Source organism: Scophthalmus maximus, chromosome 9 (genome assembly GCF_022379125.1).
Source record: "Scophthalmus maximus strain ysfricsl-2021 chromosome 9, ASM2237912v1, whole genome shotgun sequence".
Lineage (NCBI taxonomy): Eukaryota > Metazoa > Chordata > Actinopteri > Pleuronectiformes > Scophthalmidae > Scophthalmus > Scophthalmus maximus.
Window position 1 is genome coordinate 17,348,402 of NC_061523.1, and position 19,586 is coordinate 17,367,987.

General features: G+C 41.9%; 1 protein-coding gene across 8 annotated transcripts in view; it reads left to right on the forward strand.

Annotated features, from left to right (window-relative positions):
* The window catches only part of pcdh19 (protocadherin 19), a 52,138-nt gene extending 43,284 nt beyond the window's left edge, over positions 1-8,854 (forward strand). For all 8 annotated transcript variants that reach the window (XM_035650388.2, XM_035650391.2, XM_035650390.2 and 5 more), the window contains exon 5: positions 6,215-8,854. In XM_035650388.2, coding sequence (XP_035506281.2) covers positions 6,215-6,768 — 554 coding nt within the window. In that variant the 3' untranslated portion in view covers positions 6,769-8,854. The remainder of the gene's footprint in view (positions 1-6,214) is intronic.
* The last annotated feature ends 10,732 nt before the right edge of the window (positions 8,855-19,586 follow it).

Below are 19,586 nucleotides of genomic sequence, written 5' to 3' on the forward strand. Positions count from 1 at the left end.
AGGTGAGAGAATCCTCTCAGATAAACAGTATTTGTTGCCGGCGCCATGAAACCAGCCCACCCACGTATGTCATCATGTCGACCGGCTCACATCATTTCCACAGCATCAAGCAGTCCACTGGCTACTGGTCCTGCTTTTGCACCAGACAGCGCTCTGCGATGACATAGTGATTTATAAAATGGCATAACAATTGCTTTTTTTTCTCCCCCTCTCCTCCTGCTGCTGTTACCCAGCTGTTAAACAGATGCTGTTTGTACCAATTTAGAAGCTGGTGCATTGTTTGTCAACACCAGTTTGAAAATTCATTCTTTAAAACAGGGCCTGCTCTAAAATGCACTGGCTGGGCTGGATGGGCGAGCAGGGTGGGAGGGAACAGAGACGGTGGAAGTAGACATTTTCAGTATTTGTGGGGTTTTTGGACTTTCAAATAATTATTGACAAATAAAGAAGAAAGTAAGATGACTTGCCATTTTGAATTAGATCAGTCGCAGGCCTGGTACAGGTAACAAACTGTCAGACACCCTCTGCGCTGTTGGACGGATTAGATTAGATTGTTCTTGATGAAATGACTGGTTCTAATACTCAGAAGTGGAACCAGGGCCACGTGATCCCCTGGCTTCACCAGCCACATGACAGCGCTAACAAGGCAACCCGGCGAGTCTCATTTCCCCGTCGAAAATTAATATTTGACTGGGAGAGGAAAGGAATTCTGGTCAGATCGGCAGAAACGAGAGCAAGAGTTTTCAGAGTGGAGGATTCATTTAATTACACCGATGTACATGAGACAGCAGTGCTGATGAGATGAAAGAGGAGGACAGAAGGAGGAGAAGCATAAAGGATGGGCTTGTGTTGTGTGGGGAGCTGCGAGGGATGAATCGGGGAAGGGGGTGACTTGATGTGACTGAACCAGATGCTGTGGGGAGAAGGCGAGGACTCTGCTGCGTAGAGAATGATGGCTTGCGTGGTGCAGTATGGGTGCCCCTCTACTGTTTGTAAAAACAAGACCATCACACTCCATCTTGCCGCTCCCGGAGGAGCCAGGCCTCCAGGCTGATTTATGGCCCTTGGACCGAATTGGCTGGCTGGGATGACAGTAGTGCTCGGACTCTCCCAGGTGAGGAGTGTAGGAGGCTGCTTGACCAGGCCTCAGCCTCAGCCGACAGTAGGACTGTCCTCTGACGTAGTAAGGGCAGACTAGCTGTCAAGCTTCATCCCAAGTGTCAGGGTCAGGCAGGGCCGAGCCTGCTAGGTCCAGAGCATGCTTTGGACTCCGCCAACTGACCATTGACAGTCACCCACTGTTCTGCCGCTGCCATACTTTCAGCATTCTCCTCCCCTGTGATACGTCCATAAGCTTCTGCATCACAGGCCCCATCACGACTCTGTAGTAACAATTTAAATTTAATCAATCTTTGCCATGAGACTGCCAGGATGGAAAATTAATATGGAGAGCAATTAGAAAACAGCCATCTCGCTGTCATAGATACTCTGGAATACCAAGATGAGAGCAGAAACATGGACAACGTATTAGCAGCAAATGAAAACCCTCTGTAAACCACTCGGCTCCCAAGCTGTCCTCAAAAAGGGTCAGCACAGTGGCAGCCGCATTTATTTAAATTTCTTAAGATTGAATTCTTTTGGATTTTATACCCAGCCTCTCATGCAAAATTGAAAAGAGACACAATGACAGAGTTGCTGTTGGGTTTTTCAATCAACAGGGATGAATAATTATCTTTTCAGACTTTAGACAGGCTTTATTATACAGCTTTGTCAAAGCAGTTTGATATCAAGGGACAGGGGGAAAAAAACAGAAAAGCAAAAAGATTCAGTAAAGTCGATGCAGGCCACAAATAAACTATATCCAGGTTTAAATTGCTTTAAATTGTTTTCTTTCAAATCCAGCAACTTCACAGTAAGCTGCCAGGATGTCTGTCCAGGAGTATGTAGTTTCATGTGACAGGCAGAATCAGGACATTTATTGTTTTTGCTACAAAAAAAAATGTCAGCATACAGAGCAAACAAAAAAGGAAAGTAGTTTAAGCCAAAAGTGGCAGAAACTCTTTGTAAAATGATTTATCATGCCACACTGTTGTTCCACATTCTTTTAGGGTTCATCATGCCGTAAAACCAAGCTGACTGAATTGTGTCATACTGCAAGTCCCCATCGCCTCGTGGCTCCAGTTAAAATAAGAAATACAGAATGAAGATTCTGTCACCAGAAACTGGGTTCACATTGACTCAACCCCATCCCTGGCCCTGCAGTCTGGCCTTCTGTTGCTGCTTACACTCGTTTTATAGGATTACATCATTGTTTTCAACCTTGAGGCTGTGTGCAGTACTTTTGGAGGGAAAAGCGCCAGTGTTTTCCAAGCCAGACTCCATGTGTTAGCCAAACAGGACTCAAAAAAATAGCTGGCGAAAGCTCCTTTGCCTCTCTCCGAGAACACTTCCCTTCCCTTTGGTGTCGGGAGATTTTAGTCTTTTATTCATTGTCCTATTTTTTTTTTTTTTGCCACATTAGCAACAAACAAATCCGCCCCCCCCCCCCCCCGGCTGTATGACAGATACGAAGGGATCATTATATGCAATGCATGAGGGTAAATTGAGCAATGAGCTTGTCGGGTTGTGGCGTCCCCATGCTGGCGCTGGAGATCTGTGTGCTGTAACTTGATGTTAAGATGCCTTCGTCTGATTGAGGGAAACAGACAGGTTTGAATTGGCTGCTGGCAGGCTGCAGATGCGAGATGAAATGGCAGCGAACGTGAGGGTTTTCTCCCCGCGCTGATGCAGAGTGATGCTATTCCAGGTAACTACAAACAGAAAAAACATGGCCAGCACTATCGGGGGGATTAAGCCTTTGTATTTGAAATTGCTATATTTATCATTTTCCAATGCCATGCACATCAGTGCATACATATTTAAAGTGCTCTCTGCTGCCGCTGCCAGTGTTTGGACTAAAATTTTGTATTAAAGTGCAATATGTCTGATTTGATTGCAGTTTTGATACCTGATACATGCGTTTGCTGCCGCCTCTGCGTTTGTATTTTGTCAAGACTAAAAAAACACAAGCAGCCTCCACGTCCTGATGGAGCTCCCTCTGTAATTAATGGGTATTAAATTGTAGATAGGAAAGGTTCCCAGTGACATCCAGCTCTGAACTGTACTTTAAGAACCCATTGGCAAGCTTATTTTCCTGACGACTCTGAATGCACATTCACAGCAGGAGGTGCCTGCACTGTATTTTATTCTGTAGCTGTTGACTTCCAAACCTTGATGCCGCTGTAAAAGCCATTAATTCATCTCTCACCATTATAGTTCGCTCGCTCTTTGGAATCGGGGGAAGATTGTGTTTTGTTAGAGGTCGATGGCCTGTCACTTTATTTAAATTTTGCCTCCTCCATTTTTCGTGGGTCTTTTAGAGCAACATCTGCGTTTTATGAAGCTCTGAGCAGAGGCAGGATGTGTGAGTGTTAATGGCACTTGGCTTTCATAACAATGTCATTTACAACCCAGTTGCTCCCCCATAGACCCCTGAAGGAAAGGAGAGAGAATGGCATTCACTGCATGTGCATGTGCATGCGCTGCGAAGCAGAGAGCATACAACTTGTGTATATTTCTTTGTGCCTTGAGGCTTTTCATGCTTTAGAAAGAGCTTCAGGCAATAGAAAAAACGCCAAAGTATTTAGAGGAAATGGCATTCATTACCAAGACGCTTGTAAATCTTTAATCAGTAGAAAAAGAAGATCTACTTTGTCAAACATGTCAAACAAGATTTGGGGAGAAATTTCAGTTGATTAAATCCAGAGCTGAAGCTGCACATAGTGCTTTACAACTTTCACATCACTTATCACACAGAGTTTTCAATGCAAGCAAGTAGTAAAATATAAGCTTCCTGAATAGACTATACATTGTGACTGTGGCTGAAATATCGACTGTCTAAAACGCCCTCATTGTTCGCAACCTATCAAAGAAAAGGCATCAGAAAGGGATAACTTCAAAATACAGAAAATGAAAAATGCATTACATAGGATTAAAAAAAAAGAACATGGGATTTTAAAGGGTTTTTAAAAAATACCATTGCAGTGGACACTATAATCCAGTGTCTGGGCATGTTCTTTTTTTTATTCCTCACTCCCCATTATGCCCCTGGTTGCTGGTAAAGACTTTCTGTTGTGATTACATTATTTTACTCTGATTGGATCCCTTCCATTTAAACAAAGCCCCCGGCTTCATGCCTTTTGTCTCCTTGATTGCCCTCAGTGCAGCTCCTCGGACCAATCACCATTCATGCAAATTTACATACATACAGGAGTGCGACTCGCGGAAAATATATTAATTTAGCTCACCCTTGCTTTTCATCCTCATCAAACAATTTTTCAACTGTATAGAGATTTTATAAAGCTGCATATGCATGTACATGCTGCAGTATGGATTGAGTGTGTAATAGTATATGATTAAAGTATTTTTATCTGAGAGAAATCCTGTAAGATTTTAAACTTGTGTAATCACTTTAGTGTTGTAAGCGTTGACTACTTTTATGGTTCTTATATTAGCGCTGTCTTAGTGTCTGGGGCTGCATTCACAGGGGAAAATGTGGTGTGTGTGTGTGTGTGTGTGTGTGTGTGTGTGTGTGTGTGTGTGTGTGTGTGTGTGTGTGTGTGTGTGTGTGTGTGTGTGTGTGTGTGTGTGTGTGTGTGTGTGTGTGTGTGTGTGTGTGTGTGTCTCTCTCAGTGTGCCTCTGTCTCACTGTGTCTGTCTCACACATTCATGTGGACATTGGGCATCCATCTTTTGCAGTCTTGGTACTGGTGTAAATAACTTCTGCCTTCCGACTTGATGATTCCTCCAGAACTCCACTTCCCATATTTGGGTTCAAACAGCCAAACGATTCCCCTTAACTCACTCACTCAGTCATTTAGTCACCATGTTACCTGTCCGTCTCATCAGATTATACTTTATGAGAGACAACTCTGGCATATCTGGTCCTGAAAAGCCTGTCTCCAATCTTTAAATATCGATCCCCTGGGCCTAAGCTGAGGTGCCTCTCATGAGTGCAGGAAAGAAGAGAGAAAAACAGATCATTAGTGATTTTAATTAGGTGATCTGTCAAGCTGCGATTGCCAGATGTAAGCGTATGCATTTGGGTCGATGGCAATCCCTCTCACAATCCTCTCTTGTCACCTTGGGCGTGTAGAACGGAGCATGGGTGTTGCTAAAAGTGAAACAACCAGTAAGGGAACTTATAAAATGTGTCATTGGATGTCTGTGTGGAAAGTTTTTTTTTCCTCAAGATTGCAGCTGGTGGAGAAGACAACAGCACAGTGGCAGATAGAGATTTTGGAAAACGAAATGTGTTGTCATGGCCTGAATAATTTTGAAAGGCTGTTATATGAATTTTTATGATCATGATCAACATTTTTAGACCAGTGAAAGACAAGTGAAAAAATGTTTAAATGATTTGAAGAGATGTCCATGACCGAGTACTGCTTTTTTTCAACTTTAATCATTTATGTGAATTGATAACAAACAGGAGAACAAAAATGACAGCATTTCATCGTGAGTAGGGAAGCGTGACGATTTTTTTGACAAAGCAAAAATTGTCCTCTCCCTCTCCGACACAACCAAGTACGAAAGAGCGCAGTAATACAGACTCCGACAAATCTTTTTTCACTTCAGCATTAAACATCATTACTTATTTATAACTCAGAGCCAGATGACAGAGAAAGAAAGGGAGAGAGAGGCGAACCGGGCAAACAACACCGCAACTCGTCTGGTGTGTCTCTCCGAGATATCTGATTGCACTGTTTAAACCTGCCTTTCATCCAGCGTTGCTACAGAAAACCCAATTATACAGGAGCCGCAAATGGACTTTTGATTTAACAATACATAATTTAATTGGCATATTAGAAGTGCCCCAACATCTAGCTCTAGTTATCAGTGAGTAGTGTCCGCAGGACGGGAGTCTTGAGCAGATGCAGGAATGCAATACGAGTGAAGGCAAATCATTCAGTGTTGTTTAAATTGGGCTGTTATAACTAACACAAAATTGTTTTTCTTTGTATTTCATGACAGGTTTTGGCATCCCAAAATAAAATGAGGGCTATGCGGGAGAATTGTCATCAAGAAATCTGTGTGCAAATGAGTATAATTGTTGAAAATCAAGCTGGTTTTACAAACAGAGCTAACAATCATGTTTCCTCTCTGTCCCCCACAGATCCCAGCGAGGGCTTTCACTGCCAGGACGAGTGTCGCATCCTGGGCCACTCTGACCGCTGTTGGATGCCTCGTGTCCCAGCACGTGCCAAGTCACCTGAGCACGCCCGTAATGTCATCGCTTTGTCTATCGAGGCCACCACAGTGGATGTACCCCACTATGAAGATGGCAGCACCAAGAGGACTTTTGCCACCTTCGGCAAGGATGGGCCTGAGGACGTGGAGCGGGGAGAGCTAAAGGGAAAGCGGACTCAGGAGTCTCATGTGTGCAGCCCCAAGGCGAATGGTGGAGCTGTACGCGAAGCTGGCAATGGGCGTGAGGCAGCAAGCCCCATCACCTCCCCTGTGCACCTGAAGAGCCCAATGTCCAAGCCGTCATCTGCCTACAACACACTGAAATGCCGCGACGCAGAGCGAATCGCCAACCACAGCTTGCTGCGGCAGCCGGAGGGGAAGGACAGTGAGCCGTCTGTCAGGGAGATCAACACGCTCCTCCACGATGGCCGAGACAAGGAATCCCCCAGCAGCAAGCGCCTGAAGGACATTGTGCTTTAGCGAGCCACACTGACACACCAACATGCATACCTTGTAAACTCACATATATATACCCCGCAATAGCTGTGTGCACACAGAAGAAAGTCTGGCCGTGGATGTAGAGAGACACACCCATTTGCAGTATACAATAATCAAGAGTCAGCTCGGGCTGACGATGATGAACTGGAGTATGCTGCAGCTAGTTGTGTGCTCAAGCAGAGGTAGTGGATGTGGCTTTGTTGTAGTCGCAGTACTTTTTCCTTGTTTGCTTTTCGTTCAGTTTTCTTCAGTCTGCAATGAGTGGACGGGCAGGTCGCTGTTGACTGCGTGGACTTGGCCGGTGCAGCTCTCCAGCCCTTTTGCGCCAAAGCAGGACACTACACGTTTGGACACCCGAGGTGCCAATTCACAAGTACAGTTATGCCTTTTGAACTACTTTTGTATCACAAACTGATATTTGCCTTCTTTGGTTTTGCAGTTTGTTCCAGCTGCCAAAATCGCTCGTTGTTCCTTTGTATAGTGAGCGCCGTCAATGTAATAAGCAACAACAGACATACACAGGATTCAGCTAAAGATATGTTCAGTGCATTCAGGAGAAGGAAGGGGAGTTTCATTTGCACCTCTCCTCTGACTAATAAGAGAAACCTTCTCTGCGTATCCCTGAGGACATCCTAGTGTCATCAGACTGTGAGGTCTTTACAGTATTTATATTTTATCACGGATGGAGCTAAATGAACTCTCACTATCTGCCCAGCCGCTGTGAACACGGGAAGTGGGACAGACGGATCCTTTTGTTCAAATTGAGTTGTATGAGAAAAAGACTTACTGCTTTTGAAATCTCCTGTGCCCAAACTTGATTGTAGCCAGTGGAGCACAAGTTAGAACTTTGTGCTCTGGTCTTGTACCTTTTTTGACTTTTGATTATGGGGCTAGGATAGAAGGGATCGTCACTCATGTCTTGCTATGTGGAACTCTGTACAGAGTTAACTATTATCATTTTTAATAACCTGTTGTTATGTGACAATCCCTTTAATGTTTTGTTTCAAGAGAAAAAACAAATAAACATTGGTGTTCAACTGAAGCTACAGTAGCGTTTGTTACACAAACACAAAAATAAAAAAAAACATATATGCCAAAATATATTTTATAAATAATTTAAAAATGTATAATGAGAATATTTAATGCTGTGTAGTTATTTTATCAGTAAGTTATACTTGAAATTAACTTGCTTTTGTTCATTTGTCTTTTGCTTTTATATCGAACCTAATTTGTTTTTCATTTTCAAAATGAACTTGGATAATTTTTTTGTTTATCGTGTGACCCCTGACAACTGTTGACTTGCAGTCTACCTTGTTGTAAAGAGTTTCTTATTGGTCAGTTCTTGTGCCATCAAGTTTCTGTGTGGGCTACTAGAAAATGTAAAAAAAAAGCCAAAAAAAAAATTTCAAACAAAAAAAAAAGCGATTTCAGCACCAACATTAGTGTGTCAGTCCAATGAGCTTAGAGTGAGATTGCAAAAGAAACCAAAAAAGATGCAAACAAAACCTGAGAGATTGCAGGATGTTGCTTAAACTTAGTATCTAAGGAGGTGAAAGAACGGCTCCCAGTGTTCTTCAAGCTGGTAAACAGACTCCCATCTATTTTATCTGTCTAATGAGTCGGCTTTCCTATTGGGCCCAATCAAGTTATTATATTAAGACGTTTTCAGCTTCAACTGAGGGCATTTCGATGGGCAAAAGAGCTTTGCTCAGCACTGCTGTCACCCTTCGCCATCTGCTTTCACTTGATCTCAAAGATTCAGACCAGAGTGGCATCAACATGGCTCTCCCCTTCAACAAGCACCACACAACAGACTGGGTGGAATTGTATTCGAATGAACTAAGGTCTTGGAAGAACCGTGTTGCACATCAGCAATGTGGTTTTATGTTGCTTTGCAGTGAACTATGTACAATGTCGAAAAATATGAATGAAAATGGACAAATTGCATACAACAAACTAGATCTTGTAGCTGAATGTTTTGCTGGTCTCACCCATGGCTTCTGGCAACATGAAAATCGGAATAATCACTGAATGTATACAGCAGCTTATAATTAAACTATTAAATGTTCGCCGCTCTGTTTCCTCGTCTTTACTTGACTTGTGCTGAATGTGAAGTTGAGGTGAATTTTCTCCACTTGTGTGCGTGTGTAATGATCCTGCGGCTATTGTGCAAAATGTTTTTTTCTTGTGGCAAAATAGAACTCCCCCCTCAAAGTGATCAATGCTTCTTCACCAATAGATCATACAAAATACCTAAAAAAGCTAAAGCGCTGTCACGTGAACAATATCTGTCTATAGTGTGATAGAACGGAAAAATCCTAAATGGACCACCCACTGTCAGCGCTCAATGGAGCTCAGAGACAATGGAGTATCTACCTACCGATCCTGGTTCCATCAGCCCTGATCACTGCACGGCTTTTTTAGAAGGTCACGAAGCACGAATATTTTGGATGGGGGATTTCATTCTTGCATGTTCTGTTGTGTTGTGCATGTCTAATCGTGTGACTTGAATTTGTAGACCATGGAAGTCTTATAATCGTTAATCTTTTTGTTCAGCCCAGGAAAGCTATATTTATTTTTGCAATTCATCCCGACGTTACACGTGGGTACATGTGTATTATGCCAACACAACATGGATACAAACCTGGATGGTAGAAAACTTTGCTCTGGACGAGCACTTTTGAATTCAAGTCAACAGGCAACATTTTTTATTTAATCCAGTATCCAGTCCTTAATAATACTTAATTTGTTGCGCCATAGCTCCGTAATATTAAAGCAATATCAAGTAATATCTCCCCGTTGGTTATGTTGCAACATTAGCAATTTAAACATCTGTCCCTTCGCAACAATTAACCTTTAGAAGGAGCTATTGTACTGTCGGAAAGAGTGGAAGTTAGCAAGCTTGGCTAACTAGCTTCCACTGGGAAAAGTGAGCTAGTAAAGCTTGGTTGCTAATATTAATTAATGTTGGTTCCTGCCGGTGCCGGCTCTGACCTCCCTGGGGCCCTGTGCAAAATTCCGCTAAGGGGCCCCTCCTACCTGACTCATGAGCCATGCAAACCCTTTGCCTTTGCCATTGCCACACAGTTACACCTGACGCCTCAGTGCTCCCGCTGCAATCCTCCTTCCTTTAAAGCCGTTCGCTCCGTCTGTCAGTCTAAGAATAAATAGATCCACAGCATACAGAAAAGAATGAGGTATAAACAAACAATATTGACCGATGACCAAGCGCCTCCTCCACTGACAGATTAAAGCAAAGCAACTGTATATTACAGATAACAATATTCATTAATTATGAATGTTACCCGGTCCATCAGGCCCATTCAAACTGGCTCCCCCAGATTTGCCTGCCTGAATACTTGATGGTTATTATTTACTGAGAGATGTGCGTCCATATTGCCCTGCAGTAAGGCCCTGACATGTTCGATCATTAGTCAATCTCAATCTATAGCTTTCCAATCTTGCATTACTCCGTTGTAAAACCATGTGCGCCAATGACGAGTGCCATCATCACATCCATATATTGTCTGGACTAGTCCTCACTGGTTGCTGCTGCCTGAAATCACGAGTTTCATCTAATGCACGCGGATGTGAACGCATGTTTACGCATGGCGTCGTTATCTTTTCCGAGCTGCAATTCATGAAGTGTAACGCGTGTCGCTGCCTCGGTGAATTCCCTTTGCACAACGTGGACTCAGGATGAGCACTTTATCATTTGACACGCTTCACCAAAAAAATACTGTCCTTTAATTCCCATCCTCTGGTGCTCGGTCGTTCGTAAAACAAAAGTCAAACTCCATATGTTTCTGCTCCTGATTATCGAACTCACTGCCGCTGAGCCAATCAGCGATGCTCCCGCTGAGCCTGCTCCGCGCTACCTCGCTCTCCTTCAGCCGAGGCCAGAGCACACATTTACCTGACTGCTGTTCCCGCAGTTCACTCTCTCAATGAGGTTTTTTTCTTTCTCGCACCCCGTGAAGGATGGTTACGCTCCATCCTTTTATTATTATATTGACAATTTGCTTTGACATGAGGGGGAGGCGGGGCCTTCCTTAATTCGCGGGGCCCTACGCAACGTGCGTAGTGAGCATACGCCTCTGGTTCCTGCTATACATAAAATTTTTCAAAGTTCTATTTAATCACCTGCTCAGACATTGACAACTCTTGCACACTCATGTGTTTGGCCCAGACTGTACAAAGATGGGTGCAGTTGTAATAATGGCAAATTAACCAGACTGTCAAACCTGACACTGATGGGCAGTCCTGTAACCTCAGTATTCTTTACCTGATGTGCTTTGAATCAGAACACAGCTATAGCTAACATACGGGGTCATGGAGTGATGTATAAATCACAATTGGGACTATGCAACAGCTAACCTTGTTGTGAGCTGGTTGTACAGCCTGTGTGGCCTGTGGGTGAATAAAGAGAGCGGCCACGGCAATAAGTCATTTGACAAACAATGCGCGGACTTTTGCAAAACAAAAGAAAAGAAAAAGCATAGGACACTCTCCTGGGAGAGCACATACCTCATATCAAGGCTGAGTCCTAACTCCAGCATCCCAATTTTGAATCGGACCCAGGCCATTTGCTGCATGTCAACTCTGCATTAATATTCCATGCATTCGTTGTTGCTCTTTCCCATTATTTCCTAAGCAGACCTGATGTTGGAGTGGGTCACACGTTGCATTTTTGAGACATTTTACATCCTGAATGTCTAAAAATACCACGATACAGCCCGACAGATGGTTAATGTGCTTTCACCGCCAACAGTGTGATGTCATTACAACACCAGATTCCTCTTGAAATATTGATTTATTAGTCAACTTTGTGTGGAAGGGTCTAAAAGCTTCAAAATGAGTTGAAAGGCAAGACGGAGCCTGCATCTTTCTCTGCTGGTCTACAACTATTTCTACGACATTTTCCCTCAATAACAGCTGCACTTTCCAACTCCCTCACAGAAAATCTTCCTCTTGGGTACGTTTGTATGGATTGATGAAGAGGAGCAGAGGATAGATGTAGAACAGGATACATTCCTGCGCTGTAGTCAGAGACGACGAAGGAGAAGAAAAACATTGCTGCCACACATCTGCCCTCTATGATAAGAAAAGGAGGTTGGCTTCATTTCTATAATTAATTTGCCATTCCTTCTTTACCCTCTGGTGGAGCCAACATGAAAGCTAGTCTGAAAGCGCACTTGCTAACACATCCATTAGTATATAAGGAGGATCTTGTTTCTTCCAGCTAAGTTATCTTCTCTTGGGCAATACCACTATTCCAGCTCTGCCTCACTAACATGAATTACTCATGCCCTTTCAGCTGGTTTAGACGCCTGGGTCTCCATAGCAAACTTGCAACAATGGTGCAGTCCTGCCTCCAACTGAAGGGCAAAGTAAGCATTTAAATAACCCAGTCTCATTATCATTAACCTGAAAATTGGACTTAGTGGAATACTTCAGTTATTCTTTCAAACCCATATGTCAAAACTGTTGTCTTCCAAATCAGCAGCATTCCTCAGGGTCAAACCTAACTTGCAATGCACAAACCACATTTGTAAATCCCCCGAATGGTGCTTGTCAACACATGTTTAATTACTCCTGATTCACCATAGTCATGGAGAAATGTTCTTCATTACAGCAAGATTTATATCAAAGGTTACCAGGACACATTTCCTATTAACATCCTATTAATGTTTCAATTATCATATTGCAAAATGGTGAGGGTTGGGGATCAGAGAATAATTAAAATGATTTATTTCTGACAAAATAGCAGGAGGAGCAGCCTCGCATTCTGTCAATTCAGAATAGTTCCTTGCTTGTCCTTTTTAGTGAGACCCGCTCAACCAACCCCCAATCAGGCACACTGATCTTTGTCGCTCTAGTGACCTCATTCTATCAAAAGGGTTTACAGCTGCTCCCGCCTCATTATGACCAACTACTCCATTCACTAACCTCTGGTGGAGGTTCACCAAAGGATTAGGTGACAGCCAACATGCCTGGCAAAGTAAAGTACCAAACCAAATCTTGCAAAGTCTTGTTTCCAAAAAAGATGATTCGATGATATAGTCAAATGGTAGATTTTAAGGGAATTTGTAGATCTTGTTTTTGCCTGTAGCTACATAATAATGGGCCAATTCAATTGTATCTGTTGTTTGATGTAGCTGGGAGGTGCAATGGCAGCTTGGGGTTGTTTATTTCAATGACACACACATACAGTCACTACATTCAGAAATGCAAATGAAACACTGACTTGGGCATTTTAGGCTCACATCTCATCTCTAATTTTCTTGATTTGAAAAAAATGTGAAGTGGTCAGGACTTCAAAATCATAAGGTAGAGAAGTTTGGTCAAACATGAAAAGAAAAATAAGTTTTTACTTTTGCTGTTTTTGTAACTCTCTAAAATTTGCTCAATTCAATGTATCTTCAAAGAAAAGTGCTATTATTATTTAGCCTTCAGGCAGTTTCCTGAATTATGTGCAGTTTCTTCATCCTCTCCCAGTTACCATACAGATAATGCTTTGTTCCACAGATTCACACCTATAATTAAAATGATTAACATCACTGTTGGAGAGAAATCAAATCCGCCCAGAGCTGGTTTCAACTCACTCTGTCGTCTCTGTGAAGGAATTTATATGAAAAGGCCCTAATGCCACATCTGCACGGGTCTCAGCCTGAGCCTGGGTGGAGAAGTGAGGTCCTTGGTGCCCTGTGGATGACGAGTTCAGACTTTTCCACTGTTAAAGCTTCGCCGCAGTTATAGTCGTTTGAAGAGGTGAGGGCTCAGAATCGGATATTAGCTCTATGAGGCCAGAGAAAGTTTGTAGGAATTATGAGGACTCTCAGGGACGCATTTTTCTCACTCGAACGGCAAGTCTATCCAAACGAGAAGAATAACCTTTTGTTATAGCTTTATATTGTATTGAAGAGGTTGGTCCTTGTCACAATGAGAAGTGGGCTGGTCATTGCTATCAGTAAGAAGACTGATTACCCTCTCTATCTCCCCACCACAACTACATATCTAATAGGCCTTGCCAGTGGCCACTTCTCTTTATGGTAGTCACAATGGAACTTTGATCACCACTGGAATGAGTGGCTCATACAATAGCCTACATTCATTGAACACTACCGGGCCCTCAGTGAGAGGAAGCAACGGCTGCAACATACCCCCAGCTAGCTTTAATTGGAAGTGATGCTAGACAGATCATATCATAACCATTAGTGATGCCCTGATAAAACTGACCTGGGAGCTGCTCTGTAAAGCCTCTCTTTGTCTGAGAGGGGTCCAATGAGCCTCAGGACCCTCTCCCTGCCATCTCCAGCAGCAATCACGGAATGACCTTAGCCCCCTCTCTCAGCCCTTAATGCCCAGGATGCTGGCTCTGGGACTGTGGGACATGGGCAGTTGACCTCCCCCTCTCTGGAGGATACAAACGCTGATGGCAGGGACTAGAAATTAAAGACTGTGGCCTTTGAAAGCCTCTATTATTGTCAGCGGGAGTTCAGCAATGAATCTCACTGGCACTCTCCATGGACATGCATTACCAGAGAGGGGATTATTTGACCCAAAGTCTCTGTTTGCCAATGATTTATTTCACCCTGGCACAGGTGCGTTCCCTGACCCCTCTGCCCCTTTTGCAGGGAAACAGTGACAGAAAACACCTGGAAAGTGTTGGACGTTGGATCGTAAGTGATACAAATTTTTCAGAATTTTCAGGAACCGTTTTCAATCTATTTTTGAGTCCATTTCAAATATGATTTTCCGTCTCTGTGGAATGAAGCCTTTTACAGGAATATACAGGGAATTAAAAAGATTGGGTCAATTGTTCTTCTGCCACCATAATTCAGAAAGATGGATTGCAGTGAAGCGTGAGACCAAAATGTGCTGTGAATAGCTAAAACCAAAGGAGCACGTCACTTCAAATGTCAGTTCTGAGGTATGCTCGCAGACTAAAGAGTGGGTTCTCTGAAATACGCAATATCTTCAAAAACCTTTGCAGGAGTGAGATTTCTTTGTTTCTATTTGATCCATTTCTTGTACTTTGTATGTCAACAAACGTTGGTCTAATTTGAAGATTTTAGGCGGAATATGAACTGAGCGTTGTGTTTCTGTGTTTTCCATCACTGCAACACATGTTTTTCTTTCCTTCTTGTGACTCATCCTGTAATTCTGATCTATTGATTATCTGCTATGCATTTTGAGGATTTATTGTTTTTATTATTTTGATTTTCTGCTACTACATAACACAATGTTTTTAGGCAAGCAGCACAGTTTACACAGTTCGGTTTCTTGACCCTCCATTTTCATAAGGAGTGCAAGGGGAAAATACGTTTCTCAGAAGGCCGGACTGTAAAATTCAATACTTTCCACGCACCTAGCCAAAGATGAGCACTTTCGAGCCATCATACACAAGTTTCTTCACTGTGTCTGGCACTTTTGGCTCTAGTTGACTCTCACTAGCAGTCACTCAGCTGATTCAACATGTAGAACTGAATTGTCAGCGGAGGCAGTCAGTGAAAGAGAGCTGTCAGTCTGTCTGGCTGTGGTGATTTCACCCATCCAGAGCTCTCTCTTTATTTTCTTCTTTCTGCCTTTTCCAACAGGTTCTCCAACCTGAATGACCATTTATGTCATTTGTCCCTACTCTCTGATACAATCCACAGGTGCGTCTTCTGCAAAGTGCCCTTACAGAGGCAGGCATTCTGGAACTTCTTCATGAACAACTTATAATGCTTTGAATGTGTTGTAATCAGCAGCAGATACACAGGCAGACAATCTGTTGGCTCGTTTTGAATGATTTAACTTTTTCCTTTCATCCTCCACAAGCAAAAAGACCACCTGCTCGCAACATTAGATGTGGGGGGTTTTTTGCTGACACCTTTGCCGTTTCCCATTTCTCTGTTGCCCTGCATATACCCAGTTACCGCTCCTCATCTACTACATAGCTCAAAGAAGAGAAAGAGACATCTGTGTAAAAGACATATCGTGCTTGAGTAAAGATATACTGTATTTCCCTGCTGGCAGAAAAAACAAACTGATTTAAACAGTAGAAAGTATAAATTGATGCAAAACAACCCCATTACAGCATTTCAAATAACTCTGTATATTATATAATGGCATATGCAATGAAGGAATCTTACATATTCTAATTTTAGGCACAGTTGTTGGGTCTCCAATAATACCTTAAAGTACCCTGTATTTTGTTTTTGCCTATAGATTTATGCAGCAAAAGGCTCTTTGAATTAGGATAGAGAAGATCATATGGGTAAAATAATTGATAATGTAAATAAAGTAACATTTCTAAGTTTTTCAATATTTGACCAAGACCACAAACATAATTGAATTGCATTGCACAAAAAGCTTATGTGGGGAAAACCAATGAAATATTTTGTCAGCGAACATTATAGCAAATGCATTAAGTATCAGCATTTCATTCTGCTGCTAGTTCCTGTCTTATTCCAGTTTATTCTAAAGCCCATTCTCCATAACAAGTGGGTTGTGCATCAGCTCCCAATCAACCAGTTTGACGTTACTACCAATAGAAAATTGATCAATTAAAAAAATAATGAGCCAAGTAACCAATCAAAAGGTGGAGATGAGAGGGCATCATCTGTTTATGTATCTTTTAAGTATGCATACTGTGCATGCTTACTACAGATATACACTTACAAACTTAAAACAAAGATAGAATTAAGAATTAATTATATGTAAATAAAATGTCACCATGTATATTTTTTTTACACAACACTGTTGTAAATATATGTTTTTGTTCTCATTGTAAAAGGGTGTTCGCTATTTATTGTTCCTAAAGTTATTTAAATCTCTAAACAAAAGTGAATGGAATCGCCTGGAGCTTTGACTACAGGTGTGTGTTTCTGTGTGCAGCTGGTGGAAGAAATTGGACATGGTTTTTGTTGAGCCAAAGTTGTAGGAATTTTTCCAGACAGATTTGTCCCCAACACAAAAAGAGAACATGAAACAGCTTCTGGAATGAAGCCCTACAATAGAAAAGAATACGCTCTGGCCCTAGTGGCAAGTAGCTGCATCATCACAAATACAGTTTCACAGATTTCTTGTGGGCGGTTTATGCAGTTTGTTACTCGACACCAGGATACACAACACAGCAGTGTATACATGCCCATGCTGTGAGTATTGAATCCGTAAAATCCTCTAGTTCAGCCTACAAAAGCTGAAGATTTACAAACACTTGTGGTCAGGCTTTTGAAATCTTCTGCGCATTCAGTACTGATCATATTCTTGTTCTCAAATGACTCTGTTAATGTTCCCAATAGTTTGATTTAAATTCTCCAGCTTTAGTGTTTGTGATTTAATTCAACTTGATCTGTAAAAGATTTATTTCCTCTTTGGGAAGTTGTATTCAGACTCGCTTAGCCCTCTGAACCCTAAGCCTTTTTTTCGTATTTTTGGTCCACTGCGTCACCTCGTGTAATAATGCTTGTCAAACCTCAACCCTGTTTTTTTCAGGAAAACCTAGGCTATCAGAATATGTATGCTTCAGTGTTAACACACGAATGTATAAATAGTTATACGACCATAAAGACAAAAGAAAAAACAAAAGGGAAATTGAATCTCACAGAAATTCATTATAATGACACACCAAACAACAATGATGAAGATTTTACCTCTTGAGAGTTGTTCTTTGAAGCCTTGGCTATATGGGAAAACAATTCAAAACAAAAGTTATGAACATTGTTCTACAAATAAGTCCTTTGATTTTTCACCCCAAAAAGTCACTTGTGCCATTCTGCAGAGCAGTTCCTGTCTGCAGTGACACAGAGGAGTGTCAGTAGTAGTAGTAGGAGTAAACAGGAGGAGTGAGAGGTCCTGTTTTCAGTGTAAAATCTTTGTTTTCTTTCGACTAGTCGATTGGTACAGATCTGTAACAAAGCCTCTGATTGGTTAAGTGGATCTAAAATGGACGGCTGGAAGTCCACTAACAACAACAGTAGCCTTTTACGTCTTGAAAAACGGAAAAAATGTTCATATACGTCATTCAATGTTGGATTTATCATCATGGAAACGTTGCACAAAGTCTCCGAAAAGACACTGAAGTTCCAGGACGCGCTACAAATCTTCTTAAAGGGCCACGGTCGCACGGAAGCCCTTCCTCGAACAGCGCAAGTGTAACCTTCCCGTCAAAACAAACCGTAAGTTGCTGGCATATACTGATCAAATGTTATGAGGACTTTTATTACATGACGCAGTTAGCCAATGTTGCTCAGTCTAGCAACGCCACTCTTTCAGACGTCACGAGAAATCACTCGAGGGCTAGTTTCTTTGTTCAATGTGACCTCATGAAGAATGAGTAGCCTGGTCTGAGAATTTTCCCCAAAACACTTAAACAATGGAAGGCCTGGGTGATACAACCCACAATGCACGAGGGGGAGAGAGATAAAACCAATGACAAAGTGCGTGTATAAACTTGCCGCCCCCGGTGATTTCTGTGGCTCTTTCCTTGACTCTTTTGGGAGCTTATTCTCAAATTTAACAGGATGGCTTCTTATGAACCTGCAGCTCATTTTCCAAAGCAAACTAGCATTTTTATGAAACAGCGTGCCACCATTACCAGAGGCCCCTTATGGGATTGTCTATATAACAGCTTCAGTGGTGCAGTTCATCATGTCCCTAGATCAGCAGAGTATGTAGCTGGCAATTGCAATGGTGGAGAGAAGGTTATTGGCAACAGCAGCGGGGACAGGACAAAATTGTTTTCATTGTCAGTGATCATTCTTCGGTCGAAAGCTGACAGGTTAGACCACAGTATGACAATTACTGACAATCATCTGGCCTCTATGTTGTTGTTGAATTATTTTTTTCTATCAATAACTAAGAAACTAAGAGCTACTGTTTGTAAAGTGTACTCACAAAAGGTCAAACAACATTTGTAAGCTACAGATTTGGTGCTGTTTGCTTGATGGTAAGATGCAACTAAATGTTGTTTTTTTTCAAAGCATTTGGAGACAGTAATTGAGGCAGACAGGAATTGTTCTTGCCCCCTCATATCAGTAAAATGTTACACTACACTCAGACAAAAGCTTTTTCAGTTTGTAGAGCAACTATCTGTCAGTCAACATAACATCACAGTCTCAGGCCTCAGGAACAAGCAACGAGTAGATCATCAAACCTGCTCCATCGTAAAAGTAAAAGTTTGTAAAAGAGTGCTCGAACAATATATTCAGGAGATTTAAAAATAAATAAATAAAGAAGGTAGAAAGTAATTTGTGGCAATATTTTTCTCAAACCAATCTCCCACTGTATTCTCTCAAAACCAGTGGATGAACGTTAATAGAAACACTTTATTTCTTTCATACAGCATACTGCTGAGCAATTGAAAGATAGGACCCCTGCAAACGTTGTCATTGAAATATGATGATTCTGATGATTATAAATCAGGCAGGGACGTGTCCTTGTGCTGCAGTCATTTATTTCACTATTGGGATTTTAGAAAATAAAATGAAATACACAAAATAAAAATACCTGATCATCTTGAGGGCTGTATTTCATTCCTCTGGCAACTCTCAAAGATCATGGGAAAAGAGTTAATGTTGTGAAATAAGATGCCAACACTTTCATTACATCAAGCAAAACATATAGGATATTGAAATTGCAGTAGCCTACCAGGGTTTAAACTGTGTTTCTTAGTCCTCTTTTGCAATGTGGAAAACAGGGAAAGCTCATTAATTCAATGTTGGGATTGAACAGACTGTCTTATAAATTGCGCAAATTTTCTAAATACCACTGCCCTCTCAAAAAAAGCAACGATTACTGCGAAGGCCTGTCAG